This window comes from Rutidosis leptorrhynchoides, chromosome 6 (genome assembly GCF_046630445.1).
Source record: "Rutidosis leptorrhynchoides isolate AG116_Rl617_1_P2 chromosome 6, CSIRO_AGI_Rlap_v1, whole genome shotgun sequence".
NCBI lineage: Eukaryota > Viridiplantae > Streptophyta > Magnoliopsida > Asterales > Asteraceae > Rutidosis > Rutidosis leptorrhynchoides.
Window position 1 is genome coordinate 70,250,162 of NC_092338.1, and position 15,011 is coordinate 70,265,172.

The following is a 15,011-nucleotide window of genomic DNA, read 5'->3' on the forward strand; positions in this document are numbered from 1 at the left end:
ATAAGTCATTCGGTGCTGGTACTCCGATTCCTTTCTTCCATTTTGTTCCAAGCTTTGCAATACCCAACAATTTCCCGCTTGAAGATTGAACAATACCCTAACATCGATCTCCATTCCAAGTCTGTCTAAAAAACCTTGTACACTGCAAATCAAACATTGGATACGCACACTCCAACTACGCGAGCTGGTAGAGACTATCGATAAAAAGTTCTTAAATGCAATCTTGTCAAAATCGGAAATCAACAACAGCCTCAAATGTCAAACTTTGCTCAAACACCCACAACAACACTTATCACTTGAGTAAAACTGGACAAAACATATGGATCACGCCACACTGTCACACCTAGTTTTCTGCGAGGGAAGGAAGTCTTTCGACACCAAAAATACCGTTGCAAAATAATCTAATCTTCAGTTACTAGCTTGGGTTATCTCAGTTTCCGCACACCATCTTCTTACATTGAAGATACATTGAAATTTGCGAAACTTATAGGATTCTATAAGGAGACTAAAGGGCCTCACTCATCGCTCCATCCACGTCCGTTTCTGCCACCGCCATATCAACTATCACACGTACAGAGTTTCCGTCAATTTTGATTTTCCTTCCCAACAATCAGAAAATCCCGACAGACGACCAATATGTTAGAAATAAAATAGAATGTTGGGATCAAGCTCATCATTTCCCATTATTACAAAAGCAACCTTTTACAAAAAGGAGAACATACTTTTTTTAAATGATTTAGGCATAGAGCCGTTTGGCTATTTTCTGTATAAGATAGCATTTATCTTCCAAATGTAAATACAACTTAATTCAGTCAAAATATTCATATTCAAAGCAAATACAATTACAATTCTTATTTTGAACATGGCATCAGAGCAAGTGTTGATGATCTAGGATCATTCAAATCACTGCAACTCAATCATTTGCCTTCTTTTTTTCTGTTTTGAGTGGTTATCATGTCTGGAAACGATGACATCCAAACTCAAAACACCCAACTTATCACAGAATTAACTAGTCAATTGGCTAGAATTCTTCAAACCAACAATGAAAATCAATCACAAAGGCATCCTGATTCTTTAAAAATCAGTGTTACCCTTAACAACTCAAATTATCCATTTTGGTCTCGTATGATCAAGGTTGCCATCGGAGGTAAATCCGAGGCCCTCCTCAATCACTTAACAGAAAATCAACCAACAAGCAACAGCCAGAAGTGGAACCAGGAAGACTTGGTGGTCTTTTCCTGGATCATTCAAAACATAGAGCCACAGATTGCAAGCAATCTTACTCAGTTTCCAATAGCAAAAACACTATGGAATGCTCTAATAACAACCTACAGTTCTGGAAAAGACAAGCTGCAAACCTTTGATTTACATGTCAAAGCCAACAATATCAGGCAAAATGGTAAATCAATTGAAGAACTGTGGTTGAAATTGCAAGGAATCTGGGGTGAAATCTACATAAGAGATCCAAATCCAATGGAACATCCGAATGATATTGTCAAGTATAATAACATCAGGTCAGAAAAAAAACTATTCCAGTTTTTAAATTCTTTAGATCATAAACATGACAATATCAAACGTGAGCTATTAAGAACCGATCTATTACCCACTGTCGAAGGAGCTTACGCTGCCATTCGAAAAGAAAATGCACACCAATTTATATTTACCAATAAAACGGATGCTCTTACCCAATCTGGCATAGCCACTGGCCTGGTAGCACCGGCATCAAAATCCAAGGCTTTCGACGGCCATGGGTTGCTATCAAGAAATCAACAGCGCCGGTCAGACTCCACGTCATCATCCCGGGATAAAGACAACCTTAAATGTACAGAGTGTGGTATGAAACGACATACCAAAGATCAATGCCTCAGAATCGTTGGATATCCCGATTGGTGGCCTGATGGACACAAAAAGGGAAAAGCTTCGATGGTAACGACGGCTATAACCAGAGGCAAACAAGGAGATAACGAAACCGGCACCACCTCTCAAGGTGGTTTTGGTTTACTTGCTGCCGATCCACCATCATCATCATCCGGTGAAGGTAACAAGGGGTTGGGATTAGGGTTTAAATTCCCAAATTTCATACCCACCAACATAAATAAAGTGGGTAGGGTAAAAATAGATAATGGGATAGATGATACTGGTTCAAAGTCGACACCCACCAACATAAATAAAGTGGGTAGGTTAAAAAGAGATAATGAGATAGATGATGAGTCGACACCCACCACCGAAAATAATGCCTCAAATAAATATGTGGACCCAAATAATATTTCTTGTAAAAATAACAAAACTTTTGTTAATAAAACGTTTTTAAACAAAACTTGTTTTAAACAAAACTTTTTTAAAACAAAACATTTTTTAAATAACACTAAAGATTTTAAAGTTAAAAATAACGTTTCGTCAACTAATATTGTTTCAAATAAAACCAAAAGTAATGAGTGGATTATTAATTGTGGTGCCACCGATACTATGACTTTTAATAAAAATGATATTATTATAAATACAAAACCAAACAAAACCAAAATTAAAACCGCTAATGGCGGTATTATACAAGTCAAGGGCGGGGGAACAGTTGAAATTTCACCAAATTTAAATTTAAAAAACTGTCTTTATGTTCCCGATCTTTCCCATAAACTACTTTCTGTTAGTCACGTGACAAAAGAACTTAATTGTACCGTCTTATTACACCCTACATTCTGTATCTTACAGGACATCAGAACAGGGGAGATAATTGGGCGTGGTACTGAACGGGATGGTCTGTACTATGTGGATGAGGTCACTAAAGATGGTAGGATCATGCTAGCTCGCGGGACTCCAGATAGACAAGCATGGTTGTGGCATAGACGTCTTGGTCATCCGTCTGCTGGATATTTGCGCATTTTATTTCCTAATTTATTTTCTTCAAATAATAGTATTGAGTGTGAAACTTGTATTTTGGCCAAAAGCCATCAAAACTCGTTTAAAACTAGTAATACAAAGACCGAACGTCCCTTTGCTTTAGTTCACTTTGATGTATGGGGACCCGCAAGGGTTAATGGGGGGCACAATTTTCGATATTTTCTTTTATTTATTGATGATTGTACTCGTATGACTTGGACATATTTTTTAACTAACAAATCCGAAGTATTTGATAAATTTGCTACTTTTTCAACATGATTCAAACACAATTCCAAAGCAAAATACAAGTTTTAAGATCCGATAATGGTGGTGAATTTGTCAACAGTCAAATGAAACTTTTTTGTGAAGAAAGGGGTATTATTCATCAAACCACGTGTCCACACACACCTCAACAAAACGGGGTGGCTGAAAGGAAAAATCGTATTTTATTAGAAATAACCCGTGCTTTAATGATTGAATCTAATGTTCCAAGGTCTTTTTGGCCTGAAGCTCTTGCCACCGCAACTTATCTTGTAAATAGACTCCCAACTAGAGCTCTAGAACTTAAGAACCCTCTTGAAGCCTTAACTAAATTTTATAAACCTCCATCTAATCTCACCCTAAGACCTCGAATATTTGGGTGCACGGTTTTTGTTCACATTCCTAAAATAGAACGAACCAAATTAGATGCATGTACTGAAAAATGTGTATTTGTGGGATACGGGGTAAATTAAAAGGGGTATAGATGCTATAGTCCAAAAAGGAAACACATGTACACTACAATGAATTGTGATTTTTTGGAAACTGAATACTTCTATACCCAACACACAAGTCAGGGGGATACAGACTCTGGTGACGCTGTGAGTTGGCTAGATATTCCATCATCTGAAGAAGTGACTCATCATACCACTCCACAAAGTCCTCCTCCAGTCAGTACTACGGTTAATGATTTTCCCGACCATACAGAGGTAAACACCGAATCTCCTGATATAACTAATCATGAAAATTTAGAGGAGATTTTACAGGAAAATAGCGATCAAGTATATCCTGAAAATGAAACCCAACAACAAGAACGGGAACGATATGTTCTTCCTCCAAGAATCAACCTAGGGATTCCTCCCAGGAGATACTCTCCTGAGAGAACAGTCTCAAAATCAAGATATCTAATGGCAAATATTGCTAGAGGAAATCTATCAAAAGAAGCAACAAAGTTCACTTCCGCATTATACTCTGAAGAAATCCCAACAACGGTTGAACAAGCTCTAAAATCAACATACTGGAGGAAAGCAATGGAAGATGAAATGGAGGCTCTCAAGGTAAATAATACTTGGGAAAAATGTGTCCTTCCAGAATCAAAGAAACCGGTAGGATGTCGATGGTTATTCACAATCAAACATAAAGCCGATGGATCTGTAGAAAGATATAAAGTGCGGCTTGTTGCCAAAGGGTACACTCAAACCTATGGCGTTGATTACTCAGAAACTTTCTCGCCAGTTGCAAAAATTGATACTATTAGAATCCTTTTCTCCGTTGCCGCAAACAAAGACTGGCCACTTCACCAATTTGATGTTAAAAATGCCTTCCTACATGGAGAACTCAAAGAAGAAGTCTATATGGAAGGTCCTCCTGGTTTCACATCAGAATTCAAAGAAAGGGAAGTTTGTCATCTTAAAAAATCTCTTTATGGTTTAAAACAATCCCCTCGGGCTTGGTTTGGGCGTTTTACTATTGCTATGAAAAATTACGGTTTTAAACAAAGTAATTCCGACCATACTTTATTTTAAAAAAAAAAAGAGGAAACCTTATCACATGTCTCATTATTTATGTTGACGACATGATTATCACAGGAAATGATCAAGAGGAAATTACAAACTTAAAAGCTAACCTTTTTAAAGAATTTGAAATGAAAGATCTCGGAGGTCTTAAATAATTTCTGGGAATCGAAGTTTTACATTCAAAAAGAGGGATTTTTATATGTCAAAAGAAATATATACTTGATCTTCTTGCAGAAACAGGAATGGTCGACTGTGTAGCGACCCGACAAAATCGTCATTGACGGCGCCGTCTACTTAGGTCCCGTTACGTGGTCATAAGTCTTTAAAACAACGTTTGACCAAAAGATATGTCGCATTCATTTCAAATGTAAAGATTGTTCAAAGTTTATAAGAATTGTTCCACCACAAGTTACGTTACAAAGTTATAAGTACAAATGAAACTTATGCGACATGATTTAAAAGTAGCCAAAAGACGCTCCATGTATGCATATATACTCGACATCCAATGCAAGTATCAAAATAATGAGCGGAGCATGTAACATGTATCATTCAAGGACCTGAGAAAAACATAGAAATCTGTCAACGAAAACGTTGGTGAAATCATAGGTTTAAGTAAGTAAGTACAAATGAACCACAATATTTGTAACATTGATATAATAGTAATACATTCCAAAAGTTTGTTTCACGAGCACCCAATTAGCAATGCTTAACTTTCCTTCCATAGAACCCCATCACAATAGTGTTAGAACATACACTGTTTCACGAAAATATATTTCATTCGTAAACGGTAGCGAACCGTTTGAATGAGGGTTTGTCAAACCCATATGGATCCATACAACATAAGTTCTCGCTTACACCCGGCAAGTGTAACTAATGATAATCGAATTGAGGATTTTGTTCTAAACTCGTATGTAGAATGTTTGTTTTCCTGTACTTGTGTTCACTTAGTAAAAGAAATGTTTATGTTTTCTCATCCCAAATGTAAGTTCAAAAAGAGTAAAAGTGGGACTATGATCTCACCTTGAGTGCACGAGTAGTAAAGTACTTCAACAAGTAAACGTGTGCAAAGAACAATGCTAGTCTTGACCTAAACAAATAGGTTGTATCAATAACGATAGTCACGATTGGTCAAAGATGTTCAATTAGTCCTATGGCTCGTTAAGACTCGATCATAATAGCATGTGAATCAAATTGTCATGTTTCATGCAAGGTACAAGTATGAAAGCATGTTAGAACGATTGCACAAACATTTGGTTAAGTTTGATTAAAAGTCAACTTGGTCGGGTCAAAGTCAACGAAAAAGTCAACACGTTCGGGTCGGGTCCCGAACTATTTTTCTGAGGTTTTTAATCATATATGAGCATGTTAAAACAAGTTACATGTGAATCGGAGGTCCATAGCATAGCAAACATTTTCCGTAAAATGACCAACGAAGACAGTGGCCTGCCAGGGTATCTGGACGGCGTCCAGATCTTCTGGACGGCGTCCAGCTTTGAAGGCCTGGACGGCGTCCAAAATACTGGACGGCGTCCAAGTCTGAAGGGCTGGACGGCGTCCAAGAATCTGGACGGCGTCCAGGTCTGTATCCAGGCCCTGTTTTGCTGCAACAAAGGAATGCACGAACCAAAACTCAAACAATCCCAATTTATGACCCGCAAACAATCAAAACATGTATCCTATATCATCGGGAAGGTATCTTGACAAAGGATACAACTAACCACATATCATCAATCGAGTTTATCATTTACAATAACCGAATTCTCGTCAAGTGATCATTTAGAGTTCGTTTTCCAAGTTTCAAGTTCACAAATTCATTTCATGATTCGGTAGTCCAATGTACACATACGATATGCCGTTTCGAAGGTAATTAAACGTACATTGCAACTAAACACTTATCAACAACATTTCATAGCATTTGATGCCTCAAAAGTTCATATTAAGCCTATCAAACCCTAACCAAAATCTCAAAACCAATAATCATGTTAATGTAAGGTTTTCATGTCAATCAACACACCAAAACGAAGCTAATGAAGTAACTAACACTTTGAACATACAAACATTAATATCTAAACATATTTCATCATCCAAAATCAAAGATTTAACAAACACTTTTTCAAGTTCATGCTAGTTATGTCAAATCACAAGATCGAGCATACAATTTACATATACGACATCACAATGAGCCATAGACACTAATTAACACACTTTTAAGTCAAGAACACTAAGATTATGAAATTTAGAGTTTTTAGAAAGTTACCCAATCGAGATGAAATTAGTATCAAAACGTAGAGAATGAAGAGAGGATTCCAAATATGTAATTTGTTTTGATGTTAGCCTCCAAAATCGGATTTAGATGATGAATTAAGGATTGAATGTTGAGAGGATTTGGAAGTAGTAAAAGATGAGGATGAGAATGAATGGGTGAAAGGGGTTTGACCCTTTGACCTAGTCAAGGGTTTGATCCCTTTTCAAGTTTAGTCCCTCAACTTTCGTTCGGGTGCGTGAATTACCTAAACGAGATAATTTAAAACTCGTATTAACGGGAGATGTTATAAACATATAACGGAGTTTAAATTAGTATAACGGAAAAGTAATTGGAAAAAGGCGGGATGTTACAGACTGCAAACCCGCGGATACTCCTATGATTCCAAACCTAAGGTTATATATAGAAGATGATTCCAAAGCAACGGATCGAAGTCAATATCAAAGAATCGTGGGAAAACTTATCTACCTAGCTCACACTCGTCCAGATATATCACATGCTGTTGGAGTTGTTAGTCAATTCATGCATCAACCCCAACAACACCATATGGATGCAGTATGGAGGATTATCAAATATCTAAAAGGCACTGCAGAAGATGGAGTCCTGTTCGAGAAAAACAATCATCTAAAAGCACAAATATTCACCGATGCGGGTTACGGAGGAGAAAAGGGAGATAGAAAATCAACATCCGGATACTTTGCCCTTGTTGGAGGGAATTTGGTTACCTGAAAAAGCAAGAAACAAAAGGTTGTCGCCCTGTCTAGTGCTGAAGCTGAATTTTGGGGAATTTCACGAGTTGTAACCGAGGCTTTATGGATCAAGAAACTTTTGACAGAAATTGGTTTTCCTCCTAATACTTCGATCAAGATCATGTGTGACAACGAAGCGGCAATTGCAATTTCAGAAAATCCAGTTCAACACGATCGAACCAAACATATAGAAATTGACAGACACTTCATTAAAGAAAAATTAGAAGCCGAAATCATATCTTTACCTCACGTCTGATCAGAAGACCAACTAGCAGATATCTTAACCAAGTCAGTCAACGGAAGACTCTTCAAAGAAATACTCTCCAAGTTGAACATCGGAAACCCCACTATTCAACTTGCGGGGGAGTGTTAGAAATAAAATAGAATGTTGGGATCAAGCTCATCATTTCCCATTATTACAAAAGCAACCTTTTACAAAAAGGAGAACATACTTTTTTTTAATGATTTAGGCATAGAGCCGTTTAGCTATTTTCTGTATAAGATAGCATTTATCTTCCAAATGTAAATACAACTGAATTCAGTCAAAATATTCATATTCAAAGCAAATACAATTACAATTCTTATTTTGAACACAATAGACTATTGATCAAGGCTTCCGATCAAACACCTACAACAACTCTCGGTCATTTGAATAGAACTCCTTTTTGTACCAACAGACAAAACATCTGGATCACGCCGCACTATCACACCAAGTTTCCCTCGGGGGAAAGAAGTCTTTCGACACCAAAAATACCACTGAGCAATAATCTAATCTTCAGTTACTAGTTTAGGTCATCTCAGTTTGTATGCAAACTATAGGGTTAGTTTAGCTAGTTTAAGAGTTTTAAGCCAAGTTACTAGACATGTAAGATTGGCCCTGCACCTTGACCTTTTTTAGAATGTTATATATTCTCTTTATAATCATACCTTTTTTGCTTGTGACCCAACCATATATATTCACCCAAAAGGCACATTAATGCTTTATTACTTGTACCTGCAGCTAACAAACATGTATTCTGTTGCCATGTAATCAAATTCTGTATAGGCACACCCTTTGCACATAACTACACACTTACACCTAAGGATGGACATATTTTCATTTGAGTCAACCTGTTCCAGTTACCTTTTACACAACTATAAGTATAGCTTCTCAGTTTCTCATTTAATCATCCAAACCAAAAACTGAAACAAGCCTACATAGAAGTACCAAGAAAATTTCCTATTTTCAAAATCATACTATAATATATGGCTCTTGTAACCCTGAAAGTTGGAGGTTGGTGGTGCAAGAAACATGCAGATGGAGACGATGATGGTGATGGTGATTACGACTATGCTCCAGCGGCTAGTTTGGTGGGAGATGGTGATAATGATGATGGAGATTATGACTACGCTCCAGCGGCATCAGAGGGAGATGGTGACAATGATGATGACGATTATGACTACGCTCCAGCAGCATGAGTAACACTAATCCATAAGTTAGTGCATAGCAATTAACTGATTGCGATAGAGATGTTAACTTTATATAGTAGAATAGTGATGATCAGTGAGAAGCTGACAACTAATGGTGTTTTGTTAAGGCAGAGGTTTCGGGTTATAATTTATAGTTTGAGTACGTTTCGTAATGTTATTAAGGCTTTCCTATATGTAAAACATTTCTATTCAGCAGAATACAAAGTTACTCCGTTATTGATCATGAATACAAGAAGCAACGGTCATGAAAGTTTTTAGTAAATGTATGGCAGTTTATCTTTATGTCAGAATATGAATCTTGGGGTAGAGTTGGCCAACTAATTAACATGAATATATGATAATTAGATTCCTAATAAATAACTAATGTAGTACTTATAAATTGATTAGCGAGTCCAAAAACTGTATATTATTATATTTGTTTATTATATGAACGCAAGGTCCCACAACTCTAGGTTCTGACGAATCATCAAACTGGACTGAGTTATATTACTTTCAGTAAAAGGGTAGTCATAGAGAGGGAGATTAATTTGGATTTAATATCTTAAGTATGTTGTCATTGAGTTAATAGTATAATTAGTTTAGCTAATGACCATATCACTAGGATAAAAAAAATATGGCGAGACTGTGTAAGCTTGCAACTTAACAAGTCAAAGTGACACACTAATATATGGCATCACTAAAAAGAAAAACATGACATCAGATTTGAATACAGAAATTATATCGAAGATCTGGATTATCTCGTGACCGTTCAGATCCTTTCTTGGCCACCCAGATATGATGCTAGTGAAGTTCGAATCTGAGACCTCTCGCGAGCATATCATGTCAAATCGGGAAGCTTACTGCATAAACTGTTTATTACATTGATTTCAGAGAAACATTCATCTACAAAGAAAACTTCAACAAGTTAAACGGCCATTATGGAGGCCTTTGACATATATGAAGTACATAGATTCACTGAAAAACAGTTAAACAACCATTACGGAAACTGTCCAGAGACTAAAATGACTGTCTCTTTATCGACAACTTATAATCTAACAAGTACATACAACAAACAAGTCTAGATTAATTACTACTTCAACAAGTTTTTGGTATATCTGGAGCCTAATTCGTAATGGGCAAGGTGACTAAATAAAATCAACGGGACTACGTACATTACATTTAATCTTGACATGTGTACAAGATTAAGCAGTATGTTACTTAAAAACATATGATCTTCCAGCATATCATGGGACAGCAAAGCAAACATGGAATGTATGTATAAACTCCATCCGTCCTAAAATAAGTGTCTAACTTTACTTTTTATATTCGTCTCAAAATAAGTTTTCATTTGCAAAAAATAACCACTAATTAAATACAACTAAAATTGACTTTTATCGAATCTATATATTAAATCCAGCAAAATATTGTAAGGGGCATTGTTTTTGGGACAAATGGAGTATCACTTGAAGTAGCTTGACAACAGTATGAGATTATTAATTTTTGAACAGAACCAAGCTGTTTTGTTAGTGAGTGACAGTATTATAATATAATTAACCACCATAAATATGTTGACCTTATATATTTTCCGAGTGTTAAAAATTAATTGAAAAACGATATCGCAGCAAGTGCAAAAATATTCCCACTTTCTTCTCTTAAAGGAATTTCATGCATGATGAGTGTACCAAACATGTAGCTAAGACGCATATATGCTTATGTGTCACCATGAATTTCATTTACGCCACTTCTCACACATAACTCCACACTTACACTAGTGGTTGGACTTGTACTGAAACGAGTCAACCTTTTTCTCACTTTTTCATATACTATAAAGACAAAATTTCATTCCTCGTCCCCGAACTTTACATCAAATTTGACTCCTCGACCTTATTCTTTTTTTTGTGCATCCCGCGCCCCTAATGTATCACAATTCTACATCCCTCGTCCTTTTCAGGGACGAGAGTTGTAGAATTCACATAAAGAAAAAGGACGAGGAGTCGATAAAAAGGACGAGGGATGTAGAATTGTGATACATTAGGGGCGAGGGATGCACAAAAAAAGAAAAATGACGAGGAGTCAAATTTGATGTAAATTTCAGGGACGAGGAATGAAATTTTGTCTACTATAAATAAATATAACTTCTCATGTTCACAATTTCATACTCACACCAAAACACCAAACAACTAACCATAAGAGTTACCCAGCAACATATCAGTTTTCTCTTTTCAAAATCTTATACTTTCATCAACAAATGGCTCTCGTGTTGATAAAAGTTGAAGGCTGGTGGTGTAAGAAACATGCACAACTTGATGGGGATGATGTTAATGATAGATATTATGACTACACACCAGCGGCATCAGAGGCAGATGGTGATGATGACGATGGAGATTATGACTATGCTCCGGCAGCATGAGTACGTCATGATACTAACACTTACGTTTGCAGCTAGTAGTAATAATCATATAATACTGATGGTGCGTACGTAGTTGTAGAGATCATTAGAGGGGAGGTGATCAACTATATGTAGTTTTTCACGGACAACTATAGATTATTAACTATTAATGATGTATTTGGAACCCTAGTTTTTAACAGTAATATTCTATTTGTATTTCAAATTTATTATACTATATTACTCTAGAAGTGTAGTTGGAAGGAAACTGATCTTTTGACCCCTAAATAACCACATAATATCATAATCACTTCACTGAAAAACCATTAACTAGAACCACTTATCCCAAAAAACCATAAACACGTTATTGCGACTTGAAACGATGATAATGACGTAATCAATTTCACAATGCACATCCAAACATCCCCTAAATCTATATTCTAATTATTTGGTGAAGGTGATAGAACCCCAGGCAAACAGTTATTAAACAAAGAAAAACGTTACAAAACTAAATTGGGCATACACCATTGAAACTCAGATTAGTGGTTAAGCTAATCTGCGCTATCCGGGACAATTCGAGAGAAGTTGGTACACGCCCAGTGGTTCACACTTCACAACACTTACATTGATCACTTTCTGTTTCACATAAACTAATATTGTATCATAAGCAATTGCGAATGATTGTCAATATGAAAACTAATATAAGAAGTTTATTACCTTATCTTTCATATTCCATTGTCCAAGTTGAGGTAAAACTTCTTTCTGTTTCCCACTCCCGTGGTACTTCAACTGTTCATAACAAGAGCAAAGGTGAACAAACTAATATCGCATTTAACTTCCTCAGATAATAAAACAAAACAAAAAAGTACATAGACGTACCCATGGGGCAGGAAGAACTCGAGCATCAATCGTAAGTGTTGTATCAATACTAATGCCGCATATGGATCTTCTGTATAGCCATGCGATTAACTAACTTTTTGTATGATGGTAAATGGACCAGCTAAAAACAAAGTTCACCAATAATCTTTACAAGAACATGACCCATCTATAAATCTATGAAACCGAGTCCGATCCCTTACAATGATCTCTCGTTTATAAACCTTTGAAACAAGCTTCATAACCTCATGACAATCACCACATATTCGAAGATTCTTGTTCACACGTATCGAACTTCGTTCATTGCTAATACTAACTAAACCAAAAGCCACAGCTAACTTCTCACTATGATAACTCAACGCGTTTTCCTTCTCTTCTATCCCAATATCGTGCAACACATAATCCGTCTCAGGAACATAACCATGTTCCATAATCCGACACATAATCTCATCAATCTTCCTATATATTTCTGGCAAATTTATATGGCTTTGATCTCCATTTACAAATTTATGTATCACACCATTCACATCAATGTAACTAAACCCGGGCACCTTTTTAACTTCTTTATTCTTCATCGTGTCCCTCACCCGACCCACGTCTTTCCATCTATGTTGAGCTGCATATATGTTTGATAGTAACACGAAGTCACCATCACTACTCGACCCCATCTCCACAAGCTTTTTTGATGCCTTTACTGCTAATTCTACGTTCCCATATGTTTTACAAGCTCCTAATAATGTCTGCCATAGAACAATATCGGGTGCTATAGGTATCGAATTGATGATATTGTAGGCCTCGTTTAGCCGGCCCGATCTTCCCAAAAGATCAACCATAGTACCATAGTGCTTAATGTTGGGAGTTAATGACTCGTCTTCGGTTAACGTTTCAAATAACTTGACCCCGTCATCAAGCATACCCGAGTGGTTACAGGCACAGAGAGCAGCAAGATAACTGACGTTATCAGGTACGAATCCTTCTTTACTCATTCGGTGAAAAACTTTAAGCGCTTCGATGCCTTCACCGTTTGTCCCAAGAACCATGATCATAGTATTCCAAGTAACAAGTGTCTTTTTACATTTCATCTTGTTAAAAACCGTGTACGCTTTTCCAACATACCCGCATTTTCCAAACATATCGATCACCACATTACAAACCTGCTCATTCAAATCAAGTCTTTCGCTTTTTATGTAACTGTACACGTTCTCTCCTTCTTGTACTGCGCCCAATTGAGAACACGCGGAGAGCGCACCAATAACCGTGATCTCATTTGGCTTGAACCCAACATCTTTCATTCTTTTAAACATCTGCAACGCTTCATCGGGTCGGTTCCCTTGAGCCAACCCAGCAATTATTGCATTCCAACAAGTAACATCTCTCTTAGACATTTCATCGAACAGTTTGGACGCGTTATCCAAGTACCCAACTTTCGCGTAGACATCCAATAACGTGGTTTGCAGCAACACATCTTGTACAACCCCGTACCGAATTACTTGAGAATGGAGTTGGATCGCTTCATTATAAGCCAACGCACGTGCGCAAGCTTTGAGGGTGAAGGAGCACGTGAGGGCGTCGGGTTTGCACGTGAGTACGCGCATTCCGTGGCGGTATAAAGCAACGGCGTCTGACGGTTGATGACTCTGGGCAAGGCCGCGGATGATGGCGTTCCAATCATTAGTGACTGGGAATGGAATGTGATTGAAGATGTGAATGGCGTATCGGAGGCTGCCGGCGACGGAAGAAGTGGCGCAAAATTCGAGGAATTTGGAACGTGGGTATGGGTGGAAATTGAATACACCAGTGGTGATGAGGTGAGCTTGAATCTTTTTAATGTGTGAGAGGGTGAAGCAATTTTGCAGTAATGGTTCAACGGCGACAGTCATACCACCTGAAACAATAAACGGCAGCGACTTGAAGTTACTATTCATCAAAAATCAATCATGACAAAAATTAATATTTCCAGCCCCAAAAATTGTTTTGAAATATAAATCTGTATTGTGATTGTATTGATTGAAAAAGATGAGTAATCTTTACATTTGCAGGGTCCTATTTATACTATACAATACAAACTGCTATATACAATACAAACTGCTAGTTGTTTATACAAAGAAAGGAGCCTAAATCTATTTATGGAAGATATCGAGCTGTCAATTGCTGTAGCCTGCTGTGATTCTGCTGTATCCTCAAAGAAGGGAAATGATGAGGTTAATAATCTGATCCCAATACTTTCTAACACTCCCCGCAAGTTAAATAGTGGGATTCCCGACATTTAACTTGAAGAGGACTTCTTTGAATAATCTTCCGTTGACAGACTTGGTTAAGATGTCTGCTAGTTGGTCTTCTGATCTTAGGAATGGTAGAGAAATTACTTCGGCTTCGAGCTTTTCTTTAATGAAGTGTCGGTCTATCTCGATGTGTTTGGTTCGATCGTGTTGAACTGGGTTTTCTGATATTGCGATTGCTGCCTCATTATCACACATGATTTTTATGGAACTACTTGGAGGAAAGCCGATCTCTGTTAAAAGTTTCTTAATCCATAAAGCCTCGGTTACACCACGAGTAATTCCTCGGAATTCAGCTTCAGCACTTGATAGGGCAACAACCTTTTGTTTCTTGCTTTTCCAAGTGACCAAGTTTCCTCC

At 37.2% G+C, this 15,011-nt stretch overlaps 2 protein-coding genes across 2 annotated transcripts; one reads left to right on the top strand and one right to left on the bottom strand.

Annotated features, from left to right (window-relative positions):
- The first annotated feature begins 954 nt into the window (after nucleotides 1-954).
- On the top strand, nucleotides 955-3,153 carry LOC139853746 (uncharacterized). The gene has a single exon (XM_071843110.1). It carries the CDS (start codon nucleotides 955-957, stop codon nucleotides 3,151-3,153), a length of 2,199 nt encoding a protein of 732 aa, XP_071699211.1.
- A 6,571-nt stretch (nucleotides 3,154-9,724) lies between these two features.
- On the bottom strand, nucleotides 9,725-14,405 carry LOC139853214 (pentatricopeptide repeat-containing protein At1g34160-like). Its single transcript, XM_071842593.1, has 3 exons — nucleotides 12,376-14,405; nucleotides 12,214-12,285; nucleotides 9,725-9,979 (listed from the first exon to the last, which is right to left on the bottom strand). The coding sequence occupies exon 1, from the start codon at nucleotides 14,295-14,297 to the stop codon at nucleotides 12,510-12,512; it is 1,788 nt and encodes a 595-aa protein (XP_071698694.1). The 5' UTR covers nucleotides 14,298-14,405; the 3' UTR covers nucleotides 9,725-9,979; nucleotides 12,214-12,285; nucleotides 12,376-12,509.
- Nucleotides 14,406-15,011: the final 606 nt, after the last annotated feature.